Here is an 18052-nt window from a genome sequence, read left to right as displayed (position 1 = left end):
GAGCTAAGACTGGAATCAGATATAGAGAGAAGGGGGTGGGGAAAGCAAACACACCTGAAATGAAAACCAAAATGAAACTAAGGGCAAAAAACAAGCAAGCTAATAATTAAAGAAGTTAAAGGAAACAAATCCTTGTGTCCTAAAAATGCAAAAAATTTTTTTTGATTTCCTAAATACTGTTTCATGCATATTGGTACCTTGGTAACTGCTTTTAGGATTTCCCGATTGTGTCTGTGCATACCAAATATCTGATGGCATCCAGCAAAGCAGGTCTTGTTGTGGAACGTCACAAAAGTATATATAGTCTCAAAAAGCCTGGCCCAGAAAGGCATTTAAAATTCTCACTATATTCAAGAGCTCTCACAAACAGAAAAGGATTATACTAGGAAGAGGAGGAACTAGGAGAGTCTTCAACCCCTTCTCCAAGCTCAGATGTCAGTTGATCTCTAGGAATTAAGGCTTCCTAACAATGCTAGCTTGCCACGCATGCCATGATCAGGCAAAACAATGGTGCTTCTGTGTCAGATGCCTCTGCAATAGATAATATCCTACAGACTCCTTGAAAAGGAGGAAGTTCTAAACACCTCTTAATTTGTGGCTTTCTGGAGGTCAAAAGAGCATCCTTGGCTTTAGCATGATCCATTATGGCCATTTCCACCTTCTCCCCTCCAGTGGGGCCCATTTTACAATGATTCTGGAGCACGTACACAGCCACCTGCAGGAGAGAACCATGTAGCCTGAAGCTGCTGTTAAAAAGCTGCATCCACCTATCTTTCCAGTCCTTCAGCGAGAGTTTGAAACCAGAACTACTGTGTGCTTGGAGAGCTCCAATGCTTGGGCTGTGTTGTAAGCTGCAGCAGGCATGCAGGTCTGCATGCATGTGAACTCAGAAGTATGTGTGTGTGTGTGGAGGGGGGGGGGGGGGGGGGGAATCCTCAGAAGAACCTTTGCTTTGAGTGCTATTTTTCCAGTAACTGCTCTTCAACACTAAGCACTCTATACTTAATACTTTTAAGCACTTTTTTTTTTTTAACAAGATAGAGGGAAAGGTTGAGCAGGTATTCATGGTTTGTGTACAATTATCCAAGGTTAGAGCCCTTAGGCAAACAGGGGTAGAATATAAAATACACTTAATCCACTCCCTTTTTATTTAAGCTTCACAGCAAATACATAGTTTCACTGTAAAAAACAAACAAAACAAAAATTGCATCAGACCCATGTAAATAAAACCAGAACTGGTTTTAAAAAGGACTAGCTAATAAAGGCAATTTGCAGACATCATAGAAAAAAAAAAAAAAACAGTATAAACTTGGCATTTCTGAATTACTTATAAGCACCACCAGCGAGAAAAGAAAACGGACAGTGCCGAAGGAAATACCTGGTAGAACCGTCAGCCAAGCAGAATGATGTGAATACCCAATAGAATTCCCAGCCAGACAAGTATACTCCCCTGCATCCTCAAAAGTTATATTTCGCAAGCTCAGAACTTCTAGCTCTTTATCCGTTGTGTTAACACCTGCTGTCTAAAAAAAAACACACACACATACATATACAGAAAGAAGGGACACAGAGTAAGCCAGATTCCCAGCACACGCAAAAGGCACCAAAAGACCCAGAGGCAAAAAATTCGTAAGCAGGCAAAGGCGTTCAATGCTTTTTCTCCACATTGGTTTCATTTCCCTTTCATAACCTGTAATAAAAAGTGGGAAAAAAAATAAAAAAGGTTCCCTTCACCAGGCTCTTTACTCTGTCCCACTAATGAGGCGTGCAAGCAAAAGCATTGAGAAGAAAAACCAGCCCACAATATGGCATGACTGACGGTTGGTTAGTACAATGATTAAGTATAGGAGGGCAGAAAGGGGAAAAGGGAATCATGAAAAGGACGTATTCAGTTAAAGAGGATATATTTACTCGAAGTTTAGATGTGAGCAGTTTTTCTCCAAGGCAGAAAAAAAAAAAAAAAAAAAACATGCTCCAGGCAAAACTTTAGATCAGGCGTTAATAATGTCGAGTGTGAAAATCTGACCGAATTCTCAGGCAATGGTCAGAGGGTATCTTGTTGATACATTTACACACGGCAGCTCAGGTCTGCATTGCTACAGTGAGAAAAATGGCATTTGCATTATAAGGAATTTTGAAAAATGTGATTCACACTCCTTGAATCTCCACAAGTATTTTTGTGCCAGTCAAATTCTGCATAGAAATCTCCCAAATGTGTACCTATAAAACACAAGGATCACTGCTATGCAAACCGGCGTATTTCAAGTCTTGTCAAAATAGTTAAAATACTTTGAATGTCCAAGGGCATTGCGTTTTCAGTCTTGCATGTTTTTTCTGCCAGCGCTCACTGTAAAGAAAAAAAAAAAGGTACAAAGATCTCAAAGCAGGGAGGGGTAGGGGGAAGGAGAGGAGAGGATTTTGCAGTCATGCCATTGTGGGAATTTTTCTGTTGCAATTGGTGGGAAGGCGGAGGGGGAGGGGAAAGCCATTCAGCATCTGTTGGAAAGGGTATTTGATGGAAATTAAATAAAAATCAAGCAGCTTCTTAAAATGCTAAGCAGGTCCTTCTTGCATTGGCTAGGGCTTTGGGACAGAGTCTGTTGTTTACCTGGTGTTGGTTTGAGAATGTGGAACCAAAATGGTTTTTCGGCTATGCCTACGAAATTCTTGGCTCTACAGATATATTCTCCTTCATCTTGCTCTGTCACATTGAACAGATTTAGCTTAGCATCTGTTTCAGCGTTTTTACTGATCCAAGACTGCAGGAACAGACAGAAACCTGAACTTCAGTAAAATCGAACAGTATTTGTAAGGAATCGCACCTCAGCTCCCTTCTAGGCACCACTTACTGGGGACATGGTCAATGGTGACAGTTCTCTGGCAACTAAGCCTACACCACAAAGCTCAACTGGGGTGCTGTATATTGGTACAACTGTCCAAAAATTGGTTTCATGTGGAGGAAGTATTCACTTACCTTGAAACTTCTGATGTAACAGAATGACAATCCAAAGGGGGGGCACAGTATAGCTTATTAGGAAAGATCATATTGCAGGGGGACTGTCACCATTATATGTCACCATTAAGATGGTTGCATATTTTCAACAGTTTTTATCCTTCAGTGCAACCACTTGTCCCTCCTTTTTTTGGGGTACCTGGGAGACTGATTTCACTTTGGTTTTCGAGTCACACGACACAGGCGCACAGGTTTAGACTATCAATGTTTGTTAATAGCTGTGTAAGACACTACACCAGATGACGAGTTTTGCCTCAGATCCATGTTCGCAGCTCAACTCGGCAAATGCTGTTCCAATTATCAGGACTCCAGCATAGGGTCTGGAGACAAAATATAAGCACTGGGGTCTGAAGCTGCTGCTGACTCTGCCTTTTACAAATTAGCAGTAATGTTTTCCATCACATTGCGGAGACATCTTTTGCTAAATAAAAAAAAAAAAAAGTGTGTGTGTGTGTGGGGGGGGGGGGGGGGGGGGGGGGGAGAGGGGGGCATGCACAAATCATATGAGCTAACTTTTAGCTCTTCCCTCCAAAGCTGCCATCGAGGCTTACTGGTTATTTCTAAACAGATGTTTTTCGTTTCTAGCTCGTACTTGTCAGTCACTCAAGATGCCCTGCCCAAAACCACATAAATAGAAACGGCTGCCATAATACGAGAATGAAATAATTGGGGGTGGGAGGGGTGGGGTGAGGAGGAATCACAGTATCAAGCGACAATTTTCATTTATTTTCTTAAACCTGAAGGGGTTTAAAATGAATAGGGTGCTAATCTGAGGAAGGGGGTAGGAGGGGGACTGCTCTATTATTGTTTCTCCATGGACATTTGCTCCAACTTTCAGTCTGTCTAGGATGATGACGGGGTTGTATCATTAAAGATTGCTGCCACTCCTCTGGCTGCAGAATAAAGCGGAGTGTGTATGCATCCTTGTGTGCAGGACTCTCCAAGGAGCATTTGAATCCCTGCCTGGCATGCAGCTTCCATTCCACTACACAATCTTCTTAAAGTCATCATCTTCCTTAAACCTGGCTTTGTTCCGAGATTAAACTAGCTTTGTGGCAACACATCCAAATGGACGCTGGGGATTTGTCAAGTGATTTTAAAACAGATTAAGGACTATGTCTCTCTTCCTGCAATTCAAAATAGGTGGAATTGATGGTAACAAGGACCAGCACTAGTTTAGGTTAATTAAGCTAGTGGCAGCACTATTAACTATAATAATAGAAGGAAATCAATAGATGGACTTTAATATTGTCAATTTTTGTTTTCTGCAGTTCAGTCTAATTAAATCACACAAATGTTTAATATGTGTGAGGTTTAACCACCAGTCTCCTTCTAGGACTTGTTAGCAAGTTTAATACTAATCCCCATGGCCACAAAGGTTATGTGGTTCAATGAAAAAAATATTTTAACATGATGTTAAACGTGAGCTTTTGTTGCTGTCTTCTGCAAATCACATTTTGAACACTCTTTGGACAAAGCTAATCTCAGTCCAAAAGAAAGTATCAATCTAAATAGAACAAAGTTTTTATATGAAGACATCTGGATAAAAAGTCACAGGTTTGACAGCTGGCCATATCTAGGAAATCAGTTCATGGGTAGAGGTGAGCCTATGGCTACAGAGGGAGGATTAATTTTGCTAGTAGATAAGCAGTCCAAAAGAATACTAACTTTCAGCACTGTGACATAAGGTGTGCCATCTACTCCAGTCTTGCTTCCATTCACCTCCACGTGCTTCAGCCACTGAATGTGGGGCTGAGCATCGCTAAACACTTTGCAGTGGAACTCCACGTCACTCCCTGTCATAGCGGTCTGGTTAGCAGGTAACCCAGCTTGGAGTATAGGCCTGTGAGGTGACCTTTCTGAAAGGCAAATATAGAGATGCAAGATTATTAAAAGAAACAAAAATGAGAAACTTACTGAATACATCATGTTTGCTTTGATTAAAGAAGGGGATTACAGAAAGTTATGCAAGCTATGAAGTTCCATTAACAAAAAACAAACAAAAACAACTCACCAAGGACATCAAGCTGATATGTCTGCCTAATGCTTCCATATTTGTTTTCTACTACACAGGTGTAATTTCCACGGTCTGAAGGAACCACACTCTCCATCACTAGACTCCACTGTTGATGTCTTAACTGGAAAGGGGGGAAAAAAAAGCCAAGAAAAAAAGCCAAGTCTTAGAACATCCAGCACAAGAGGAAGCATACAGGGCAGGAAGCAATCAGACCCCCCCCCCCCCCCCCCCCCCCCCCCAAAGCAAATTATTTATTTGCACTTTGTATCTTAACATATTATATTTCATGTAGGAGTAAATGAGAGATTTTGTCTTAAAACGTTGCTATGACGGTGCACAACATCTCGAGTGAAGACACTCTATAAACAGAGGTTCTGGCCGATTCACAGCCCTGTTTCTTATCTCCTTATTTATAACACAAGTCCTACTTTTCTCGTCTTAGATGTCACAAAATCAGCTGGGAGGTCATCTGAATAGAGGAAAATACCAAAGAGATTAGCAAACCTTTTGTGCTAATTTTCTTCTTCCGTACAGAAATTTGTACATGATGTGAAAATATTTTTTTTGTGAACTTGTATGACAAGTACATGAGTAAAGAGCAGAGATGTACTCCTCCCCCCCCCCCCCCCCCCAATAAGAAACAGGCTAAGAGGTGGTTAGCTGGTAACCACAGACACTAACCAATGGCAGGGGAAATTTCAAAAAAAGTCTATGAAGTTATAATCTGCTTGGATGTTACCAATATTTCAACTAAACAGAGTTCTCTCATGGAAATTCAAATGGGGATTTTAAGGTTCACAGGCACAAAGGGCATAAAAAGAACATGAACTGTAGGTAAGCGGATGCTCTGCTATCTGTGGCACATGTCAAGAAAAGCGGGAAGAACAATTCAAAAATCAATTGGGGGAAGTACCAAAAAGACCTTCTGCAGGGGGTCAGAAGACCATTTGGAGTTCCTCAATAATTTCATGCTTTCTATAATACATTGATTTATCACATTTATACCCCGCATTTTCCCACTTGATTGCAGCCTCAATGTGGCTTACAATATACCGAAAAGGCTATCGCCAGTCCAGTAGTTATACAAATACAATAAATTGTGGTAGTCAGAGAGGATAGAAGGAACAAGGTATAAAGGGAAAAAAGGGTAAAGGTAAATAAATAGAGTCCAAAATGTTCCATTTATATGCTTTTTTGAAGGACTTTAGGTTTTATGTTGGACCCTGGAGATAGGCCATCCGGAATAGGCTGGTCTTGAGTAATTTCCTAAAGTTGAGATGGTTTTGAGTAGTTTTGACAGCTTTTGGGAATGCATTCCATAATTGGGTGCTGATAAAGGAAAAAGAGGAAGCATAAGTGTGGATTTATATTTGAAGCCGTTGCAGGTAGGATAATGGAGATTTAGGAATGAACGAGATGTACTTGATGTATTCCTGGCTGGAAGACTGATTAGAGTATTCATGTATCCTGGGGCTTCTCTATAAAGAATTTTGTGGACTAGGGTGCATATTTTGAAGTTAATTCGTTCCTTTATTGGGAGCCAGTGAAATTTCTCTCAAAGGGGCTTTGAACTTTCAAATTTGGATTTACCAAAGATTAGTCTTGCTGCTGTGTTTTGCTCATGTTCTTTACAATTTGTTCTTTGCATCCTGCGTATATTCCGTTACAGTAGTCTAGGTGACTTAATACCATTGATTGAACTAAATATTGAAATACTTCTCTAGGGAAGAAATGTTTTATCCGCTTAGAGCTTCTGACCCTTGCTTTTTATAAATTGTAAATTTAGGTTCTTTCCAGGCTATTTGGTGTTGTTGGAGAGTACTTAAAATAGTTGTTTATTGGTACTGTATTTTCATAGTGCAGAGAGTACTTCTATGTACATGTTTTTGAAATATTTGTGAGAACTATATGAAAGGGAATGATCTCTGTTTGTCCATCTCTCTGTAAGCACAATACATCTCCAAACAAGGGAAATTCAAGAAAGCTGGCATGCACAAAAAACCAGGACTCAACAAATTTAAACCAGAAATATCACATCAGCGTGTTCTGTTCGGAAAACACCCCCCCCCCCCCAAAAAAAAATAAAAAATGTGCAATGTAGTATACTTAGATGTTGTAAAATATAGAATGTTCTGCTGTCTGCTGGTATTTTCAATCTTAAGAAAAAAAAATGTTTTTGTAACAGTGTGGAGGGTAATTTTATAACAAGTCGCTTAGGTACGGGAGGCAGGCAGGCTTTTATTTCGGGATGATTTTTATTAAGGTTGCAAGTTAATTGTGATTAATGCATTAATTTAGTAAATCACTATTTTTAAAAAAAATTGCTTTTCCCCCTGCTTGCAGACACCATTGCATTTCATCATGACAGGGCAGCCAAGCAGCTTCCTAACTGGCTCCTTTCCCAGCACATAGTATGGGTGGGGGGGAGGGAGGAAGATGCTGCCACACTCACAGCCTGTGTGGCTACATCTCTCTTCCCTCATATACCCCAGTCCTCCAATCTTCCTTCCCACAATTATCCAGTGGCTCATACCAGCAATCAAAAGCACCGATATGTGCTTGAGAGATGTTGGCCATGTTCTTGCTGCCAGCTAAGGCCATGCTGATGCTGCCTGTGCTTCAGAAAGCAGGGCCTGCAGGACCTTCAAGGGCTGCCTCCCCCCCCCCCCCCCCCCCCCCCCCCCAGTAGCACAGTCACCCTTCTGATCCTTCTTCCCCAAAGAGACAAATTCCCCCTCCCCCCCCTTCTAATACCAAAGTACCGCAAGAATGCCCCTATCGTCTGTGGGGTAGAGGATCTTGCCTCTTAAACACTGACCATTGTGGGATGAGCACCTTCCACGTTTTAATGTATAAATTTGGAATGTCTAACCTAATACCTTTTACCTCAAGCCCAACTTGATTGAATTTTATCTTCCCTATCCCACTACAACATTTTTTTGTACTTATCCCCTACTGGACTTGGCAAATGCCTTTATGGTATTATGTAAGCCACATTGAGCCTGCAAATATGTGGGAAAATGTAGGATACAAATGTAACAAATAAATAAATATTTAATTTGTGTACACTATTGCATATGGTTATGTTGTATGCTGGGGGTGGGAAACGCAACTATAATTTGATAGTCGACTCTTGCCAAATTTTTTGAATTTTTTTTTTTACCTAGCTCAATGGAAGCAAAAATGAAGCCACTGCTCAATGGTCAATTTACCTTCAAAGATCGGCAAACCACAATTTGTAACTTTTGTAAAGGCAAATTCAAGTATCGTCGCAGCATGTCATCTCTATCCTAATATGTCTGCTCTTAGCATGCGTTTTCTTCATACCAACAAATCGAAAGCTTCTACTTCTTGTCAACATCAGCCTACTCTACTCCAGTTACAAGAAAGAAAAGGAAAAAGAAAAAAAAAAAAAAAGGCAGACGCCGCCTATGGATCCAATTAAAAATGAAAACCTTAGAAATGCTTTCACCAGGTGGATAGCCAAGGATGGTCACCCTGTTAGCACTGATTCCGATAATGGCATCCAGGAAGTTCTGAGGGCTGCAATAGGATATTAAACCTACGCACTTCAAAAGCAGACCACAGACTGATGTGGATAAAAGAGCAAGGTTCAAGCACTTGTGGACAAAGCAAACCATGTTGCACTTACAGTGGATGACCTCAGTAATGATAGCTAACTGAGAATTGTGTCACATGCTGGAGCATACTTGGACTCTGCTGTCTTTTCCACTGTCTACCATGTGGCAGAACACATACTGCCTTTTGAGCATATGTTGTACTTTGCCCACACTCTCCAGCAGTCTTAACAAAGGAATGGGCGAGTGTGGCTTAGAGGTCGTCTTGGTGAAACATAGAAAAGCTGATGGCCACTTCAAACACGGCCCTTCAAATCAAGTGGAGCTGGAAGAGCAATAGCAAACACAATGTGAATTCTGAAATGCTTGTTCAGGATGTGTCCATGAGGTGGAATTGTACCCTAGATATTATTGATAGACTGGTTCGGACCAAAGAAGCAGTGAAGGCAGCTTTAACTCGACCTCGGCATAAACACACAAATAGCCTCTGAGTGTGAGAAGCTTCATTTGATGCAGAACATTCTCAAACGCTGCAAAAGTCTAACAAGAGTTGTTGGGTGGAGATCGATAAATCTCATGATCTGTGATACTGGCAACCATATGTCACCATCATGCTATGATGGTGTCCGACGATGATCCAGCATATGCGGTTCACTTCAAAGAAGTATTTAATATATATCTAAAAGGCTGACAGCTAAACTAGTCCTGGCTGAACCCTGCAACTGTACTGGACCCCCAACTTCAAACTCCTCAAGTGTTATGCCAAAGGAGCAGAGAAGCAATGTCTGGAAGGAGCTGCAGAAGGAGTCTAGTGTTGCGTGACAGAATGGATGCAGAGACTGAAACGCCATGTACAGAACCACCAAAAAAGGTTTGCTTATACACTGGGTACTCAGATTCTGAGGACGATCTATTACTAGAATCAAGAGTTATGCCCACTTCAGTGGTGGAAGAAACATGAAGCATCATATCCGGTCATTGCTAAACTGGCTATGAAATACTTAGGAACACCAGCTACAACTGTCCCTTGTGAACACTTGTTTTCCTTATCAGGACACAGTAAAAAAAAAAAAAAAAAAAAAATCAGGCAGCTCTTTCACCAGGCAATGCTGAAAAACTTTGAGTGCCTCAGCAACTGGGTGAAACACTAAGATAATACATAGGATGTTTAATGTATATGTGGAATGTGTTTTGCTGTTCTTAAAAGTATGTACAGTTTACTTATGATGGAATGCATTTTTTAGCTTTTTGTTCTTATGATTATTTATTAATACATTAAATACAATATTGTTATTTTAAGTTTTCCTTGTTTCAAATGCAATTTAAAAAAGTTGTAATCAAAACACAGTCCTTGATTTTATAAAGCAGCCACACAAAATCTCCAGATATTGCAGCTATACAGAAGCCAAGTACATTTATATGTGCTTGGGAGAAGGTGAAGTATACTCGTGATGATATTTATAACTGTGCGTGTATTTTCTGACTCTACCCAAACGCTTACAGACATACTAGTCACATAAACGCACACACCTTCTTGTGCTTAATTTTTTTCTTTGGGGGGGGAGGGGATGAGGATTTTTTTTTTCTTTTTTAAAAGAGGTCTTTTAATGCACAAAAAAGCTTTTCTAAAAAGGCCTCTTAAAATTCCACAGGGGATATACACATGAGAATGTGCATGGTGTGTGTAAGAGTTCCCAGGAGCATAATTCGAACACAGTATGTGCGTCAAAAATCTTATAAAACACGTGCACAGTGGAGGAGTGGCCCAGTGGTTAGGGTGGTGGACTTTGGTCCTGGGGAACTGAGGAACTGAGTTCGATTCCCGCCACAGGCAGCTCCTTGTGACTCTGGGCAAGTCACTTAACCCTCCATTGCCCCAGGTACAAATAAGTACCTGTATATGTAAGCCGCATTGAGCCTTACATGAGTGGGAAAGCGCGGGGTACAAATGTAACAAAACAAAATGTGCGTATATCACCACTTACTCCCAAGCAACTGCAAAATGTAGCAGCTTCATTTGAGGTCCAAAGCACAAGCAGGAAGAAGCCTCTAAGAAGTACAAACAGGAACCATGGAGAAGTAGAGGATGACACAATGATGACCACCAGGGAGACCTATCTTTAAAGTTCTTTAATGAAAGCAGCAGAAATAAAGACCTGACCCAGGCCATGTTTCGGTGGACTCAGCCGCCTGCCTCAGGGGTCACAATAAAACTCTAATAGAGCCACTGGATATGATGCCTGGTTCAACAATGCAAATCAATGTAGCGACACTGTCATCGGGCTGTACAGAGTGTGGAAAGTGCAAGCTCAAGAGCACAACATTGTTCCGTCGAGAAAAAGGAACTTTATATCTCCCTGGTAGTCATCATTATGTCATCCTCAACTTCAGTGTTTCCCAAATCCAGTCCTGGAGTACCCCCTGCCAGCCAGGTTTTCAGGATATCCACAAAAAATTGATTTGCATACACTGCTACCATTATATGCAAAATCTCTATCATGCATATTCATTGTGGATATCCTGAAAACCTGACTGGCAAGGGGTACTCCAGGACTGGATTTGGGAAACACTGCTCTATTTCTCCGTGGCGGCTTCATTTGAGCCATGATTTCTGTGGTTTTGAGAGGCACAGAGCTGCAGCCTGGGCAAAACAGGGTTGCTATGTACACGTATTCTAAATATATGCACACACGCATTTACAGTGCTTTGGCGTTTGTGCACTACAGGGGTTTGTTGGACTTACACAGGAATCTTATTCTAAAAAATCAGGCCCTAAACGCGGAAAATGCTTTATTACTTCCACTCAGTTCTCTCAACTTCGTTTGCTGAGGCAACAAGAACAATCTATGATTGCGACTCAGGACACGAACATCTGCAGCTAGTATGAGGTACTGAAGAGCCCTGAACACGCTTGTGAATAAACATGCACAGGAGGGAGTCAAGATGGCGGCACGCTGTCTCTGCGGCTGAAACATCTCGAGCTGATCTGTGAGCAAGTTTTTCCTCTGCAATATGCCGCACACCAAGCGGAAAGGTCTGCTCAAAGCTGGAGCCTCGGCAAACAGAACCTCTTCTCCCTCGCAGCCCAGCATTGAGAAGTTCGCCGTGAGGAAGCCAGACCGGGAACCCGAATGGAGTCCCCGCTGTTACAGGAGGAGGAGAACCCTGTGACTTGGGACTAAATACTACCTTATCTCCCCCCGGAGCGCAATCCACCGCCTCCGCCCAAAAGCTTCTTTCCCCCGCCAGGAATGATAGAACCGCAAGTCGGTGAAAAGCGCTCCTGGATGAGAGGCCCGGAGGAAAATCAAGCTAACGGAGGTCCGAGGCCTTTGGGCCTACGGGCTGAAAGGAAATCTTCAATAACAAGACCGGAGTCGGTTACTTTGGAGAACATATGGGAAGCTCTCCAAAAGTTAGATGCCAAGCTGACCAACTCTATGGCAGAAATAACAACGTTTGTGAGTACTGTTGAAACTCTTTCTAAATCTTTTGAGACTTTTAAAACAGATTCTACTAATCAAATGAAAGTTATAAATGAAGACGTGAAAAAACTTCAAGATACTTCTACTATGACTATTAAGGATAAGAATTTGACTGATAGAAGAATTGAGCAAATAGAAAACTTTAATCGCAGATTAAATTTACACTTTTTGAACTTTCCCTATACATTTGGAATTACACCATTAGATGCCTTTAAAAAATACCTTATAGAAATACTGGGATATTCCCCATGATCATATACATCCAGTTAATCGCATTTTTTGTGTGCCTACAAAAAAAAGACCCCAGATGGAGATTTGGAAATAGCGTCTCAACAACTTCAACAAGTTGACGAAAGAGAATCAAATTTAAATTTGTCAGAGATTCTAGACTCATCCATATTTGAAAACTCCGAAAGAAAGACTCTAATAGTCTCATTAGTTTTTGAACAAGATGTAGAAGCTATAAAACACCTTTTCTTTCGGAAATCAAAGACTTTATTCTAAGGGAAACAGATATGGATGTATCCGGACGTCACTAGGCAAACACATGAAAGAAGAAAAGCGTTCTTAGCACTGAGGAAAGAAACACTCGCAATAGGAGCCTCCTTTTATTTAAATTATCCTTGCAAATATGTTATCAAGTACTTAGGGCTTAAATATATTTTCTTTCAACCAGAACATTTAAAAGTTTTTGTTGGTGTCAAAAAGTTGGGACCAGCTTGATAGCTTCTTAAGTTTGATTGCTAATATGATGTAAATAGTCAGGCTTAAAGTGTGCTAAACTATATTTAATATTCAGCTCTTATTCTTCTATATATCTCCTGATAACGTGACTCTCTCCCCTCATTTTGTGGTCTAAAGAAGGCTTATACTTTTTCTTCTATTGTCACATATTAATAAGTGAACTAACTCAGTAACCAACTTGATAGCCTGTATTGCCTATTCAAGTATTTGTGCTTGTAATAATAGATTGTTAATAAATAAAGCAAATAAAAAAAAACATGCACAGGAGAGCACAATGCTGTGAGACAAGTAACTTGACCTAACCCAGAATTCTCAACTGACTGTACACGATCAATTCTTAGCTTTTCTAAAACACTGATACACAAAATCTCTGTAATAAAATATGACCATCTCTGAGAAAAGGTAACTAACAGGGGTGGACTGACCACAGGGGCAACCGGGCAGTGCCTCTCTCCTCCCCCTGCACACTACAGCCCTCCCCGAGTCTCACTGGGCCCCTTCCCAGGCCTACTTTGAAGGGCCCTAGTGGTGTCTTCGGGGGCAGGAAAGAACCCCACTCTTTCCTGCCTGCCTGCTGCCATTGCTCTGTCTGGCACCGTCACATCTTTAAAATGACTGCCGAGACCCGTGAAACTGCCAGAAGAAGAGTAGTAGGCAGCCATTAAGAAGCACTGGTGGGCAGGAAAGAGTGGGGCTCTTTCCCGTCCCCAAAGAAGCCACTAGACCACCAGGGTTCTTCAGGGTAGGCCGGGGGAGGGGGGGGGGGGCGCTGAAACAAAAATTGATGTTTTAATGAATTCTGTTTTTGTAATATAACAGTTATTTTAGCCATTTTTTCCCCAGAGACGGTCACAAATATGACCTGGACGAACATATGGAGACACACGTATAGACTGAACTGCACCAATCAGGAAATAAATCTGTTAAAACAGGTCTGAGAAACTTTGTATTACTGCTTAATGGGGAAAAAAAACCCCCGCAAAACTTCTGTGCTCTTACAGAACAGCATACATAGTCCACAGTCACCTCAAGCCAAGGACGAGGGCTGTGAACCATCAGCTAGAAAGTTCTGGAAGCTCAAGGTCAACAGACATTAACGTAGTCAAGCAATAGGCTGGAAATCCCTGGGGTTTATTAGTTTCTGTCGTTCTCAGATCTCTTAAGAGAAACATTTGCAGTCACACTTGGAAACTCTGTCAGTGTTTGCTAGTCTGGAATGTAAGTCAGCTCGGGAGTCTGGGAAGGGATAATCATTCTACATTCTCTCTTTATTCCTCGTAGAGTTACTTAATGTACACAGGCTGATGATAGAACAAATTCCAACAAGAGTTTCAACCTTGGGGCTCTTTGTGAAATTTCATATGATAAATCATATGAATTTTGCCACACTGCCCGCGAGGATGAGCCAAAATTAATTTCATTTAATATAGCAGGGCCTTCACATGCTAGAGGGGGCAAAAAAAAATTCCAAGACAAAACCAAGAACCCCCCCCCCCCCCTTTTCTTTTCAGTTCTAGAAAGAAGATACACTGAAGAGTTGTCATTTGTTTAAACAGTACCCATGGAAAAAGAATGGAAGAAAGTTAAGTGTGGCCCCCCACCTCAAAACAAAAACAAAGCATACAACCTGAACATTGCAGCGGCTAGATATGTTCTGTTTAAGAACCTCAGGGCCAAATTTAAGAATAAGATAGAAGGCTGGTCAAAGTGTGAAAGGCCTGCAAATCCATTTGTGTGTACAATTTATCTTCCACCCCCACCTCTTTAAGAATTTGGTTTCAGATAAGGAATACTCACAGAAAAGTGACCAACCCCAGGAAAACATTAACTCACTGTATGGATTCAAGGAGCATCGTTTCACAAATTATCCTGAAAAGCAGAGGTAACTGTTCCAGATGTTTAGCAGCATTTAACCTAATACCATTCTGGAACTGGTCATAAGTACAGTACAAAATACGAGGATGAATCCATGCTTAAAAATAATCCCAAACTTAATTCCTTTATCAAACCAGGACTGGTAATAGAAGCCATGTGACAGGCACTACGGTTCATCCCCCCCCCCCCCCCCCCCCCCCCCCCCGCCCCCCCCCCCCCCCATTCTTTGACTACCCCAGCTTTATCCCATTGAAAATTTGGGAAACATGAAACATTTGGCAAATCAGGACCTGGAGACAGCCACAATTCTGGCAACCCAACCCAGTTACTTCAAGTGTGGACTAGATGAATAAATAAAAAAAGGGGGAAAAAAAACTCACAGAATTTCAAAACTCATGATTCAGTCTGTGCAAACCCTGAATTCTATATATTGCGCCTAGCGTTCCATGCCAAAATCCAAGCGTATTCTATAACATGCGTTTTTAACAGCACTTAACAAGAAATGAGCACTAATAAGCAATAATTAGAATTTACGTACAGTGCCTAAATTCTAACATGTGGAGCCAAAAAGTGACATGTTATGGGTGGGGAATGGGCATTTTTTGGCCATTCCAAAATTTACTTGCACCGTTATAGAATATGCCCAAATCTATGCGCCGGTACTTACGCCACATTTCCCTTGGTGTAAATGGAAACAAGTACTTCTAGATGATGGGATTATCAGCTAAGCTTTTTCTATATACTGTGCCTAAATCTAGGCACCACTAATAGAATATGCTTAGGCGGAAATTTATTCTACACGGATTATTCAGGTGCCATATATAGAATCTAGCCCAAAATGTCTAACTCACAGGCTTGATGATGCACAAGTTATGAAGCTAAAAATCATAGCACAATCCAGTGTTTGTTCACCATTATTACAGGGTTAGAGTCAGGTTGTTCTTGTCTGTGAAAGTATGCTTTGGTACCTTAAATGTGGGATATAAATACCAATAAAATAAAATCAAACCAGGTGATTAACTTTCACTAGGTCTCAGAACCCTGTAACCTCACAAGACTTAAGTATTGCTATTAAACATTTACAGCTTGCTGTATCTATCATAGCAGGTTACAACATTACATACACACTATAAAAAAAATTTCAATAAAGACAATACAAAGAAACAAAAATGTAAAAATAATTATATATTAAAAAAAAAAATATATATATATATATATATATATATCAATTAGCACTGTGCCAGGCTTTGGTTGTACACATACTGGTTTCTGAAAAACCACAAATCCATGCATACCCTTGTAAATCTCCCTTCTCCACCTGATTTAGGGAAAGGATAGGAACCAAAGTTCAGTGGTTTGAGGACGTGCTCATTTGGAAATTGTGGCCTTCTCTGGTCCTTTTAGGGCACTTTTATCACAGGGCAGAAAGCTCACCATGCCATACAGAGTTGGGAGTTATAAATTGAGAGGGGAAGGGAAGTTTGAATGGAAGCGCATGGCAGTTGCGAATTAAGATTCATGGCACTGCAACCCGGTATGAGACAGTTCTAAATGAACTGGAAAATCAAAAGGTAAAAATGCCAGGCCAAAAATATATTAGAAGTATGTTAAGCTTGCCAAGAATATAATTACAAGAAGCCCAATAGCACAGTTCATTGGAAAGGAAACCTCCATAAGGATTATAGACCTTACTAGACACAAGCTACGCAAACAAATTCTCCCTAAATCTTCTCTGTACGAGTAGCTGCCGAGGGTCCAGGAACCCAACCAAAAAAGTAACTTTTCTTAGAGCTAGTGTCCTTAATTACAATTTGTGAAGTCTTCAACAATGAATTAGATTCCAAATGTTGGGGCACAATGGAAGCCATGACAAGGAGAGGGCTCTATTCTGGGTCTCTGCAGGGTTGTGCTGATGATACTCTCTGTCTCTAGAGCATCAGCTCCAGGCACCCAAAAGCCACACATGCAGCCACCAAAACAGTTAAGACATTTTATTTACCCCCTCAAGGATTTCAGGGCTCCAGGAGGAGTCTGCCATGGTCCTTCCCAAATAAAGGCTGGTCTTGGGAAGGGCGAGAGAAGCTTTATGTAAAGTTACACTGTCTGAAGTTACCTGGGTACAGCTATTGGTACCTTCCTGAGAGGCAGAACCCATCGTAAGTGTGACTGCTACCAAGACACCATTTTATGTATTCTTATCGTGAAGAGAATTTAAGAAAAAACAAAGGGCAAATTTGGCTCTAGGCTGGTAGATAAATTAATGGAGGGTGAAAAACCGGCCTGGATAGTTATTCAGTTATTGACTGGATCTCAGTACCCGGATAACTACTGATGGTCACCAAATAAGCAGATATTTAGTGCTGGTAGCTGGATAAGGCTCAGTGCTGACTATTCAAGTCTAAAGTAGCCAACAAGAGCTGGTGTTAAAAATGCTGACTACCACAGGCTGAAAATTGGTGGATGTTTATTACACGTTTTCGAAAACCGAAGAAAACAAGGTAGATGCCCTCACAAAATGATAAACATTTCTCCTTAGTGACAACTTTCCTATGTTTCTCTTTCTCCTTTTATGTATGAGAGTCACTGTGCAATCAAATTTCAGATGATGCAAAATTATTTAAAGCTGTTAAAACAGCATAGGATTATGATGAATTGCAGAAGGATATTGTGAGACAAGGAGACTGGGCATCTAAACAGCAGATGAAGTTTAATGTCAATGGTACTAAGCCACGTAGACTACTGTAATGGAATCTATGCGGGATGCAAAGACCAAATCATAAAGAAACTTCAGACCGCCCAAAACACAGCAGCCAGGTTAATATTTGGAAAACTGCATTTTGATAGTGCCAAACCACTCCGAGAAAAACTGCATTGGTAACCAAAGAACGTATCACTTTCAAAATCTGCATGACCGTTCATAAAATACTCTACGGCGAAGCACCGGGATACATGAGAGACCTCATCGACCTGTCAACCAGAAACAGTACAAAATCCACACGATCATATCTAAACCTCCACTACCCAAGTAACAAGCGCACAAATATGGAACACATTGCCAAAAGTAGTAAAAACTACTTTCGACCATCTAAACTTCAGGAAAGCACTAAAGACGGAACTGTTCAGAGGAGCATACCCCACCAACCCAACATAAAAAACCTGGACATTTGCGACACAATGTAACCAAAGACCGCAATTGAACTCTACTTGTACCTCATTCCATCACATTATCACTTTGTATTCATTCATATCATGTATTTGTTCTGACGGGAATCGGCTAACGCCGCTAACGGTAATATGTAAGCCACATTGAGCCTGCAAATAGGTGGGAAAATGTGGGATA

General features: G+C 41.0%; 1 protein-coding gene across 7 annotated transcripts in view; it reads right to left on the bottom strand.

Moving 5' to 3' along the window:
• FGFR3 (fibroblast growth factor receptor 3) overlaps positions 1-18052 on the bottom strand; it is a 141823-nt gene that overhangs the window by 43726 nt on the left and 80045 nt on the right. For 4 of the 7 annotated variants that reach the window (XM_030191097.1, XM_030191098.1, XM_030191099.1 and 1 more), the window contains exons 6-8: positions 5028-5151; positions 4682-4872; positions 2609-2759 (exon numbers count right to left, since the gene is read on the bottom strand). In XM_030191097.1, the coding sequence (XP_030046957.1) occupies positions 2609-2759; positions 4682-4872; positions 5028-5151 (466 nt within the window). Of the gene's footprint in view, positions 1-1378; positions 1524-2608; positions 2760-4681; positions 4873-5027; positions 5152-18052 lie in introns of all 7 variants that reach the window. The other 3 variants (XM_030191102.1, XM_030191103.1, XM_030191104.1) reach the window with 1 other exon arrangement.

The sequence above is a fragment of the Microcaecilia unicolor genome, chromosome 2, assembly GCF_901765095.1.
Source record: "Microcaecilia unicolor chromosome 2, aMicUni1.1, whole genome shotgun sequence".
Taxonomy (NCBI): Eukaryota; Metazoa; Chordata; class Amphibia; order Gymnophiona; family Siphonopidae; genus Microcaecilia; species Microcaecilia unicolor.
This window is presented reverse-complemented; position numbering and strand designations above follow the sequence as displayed.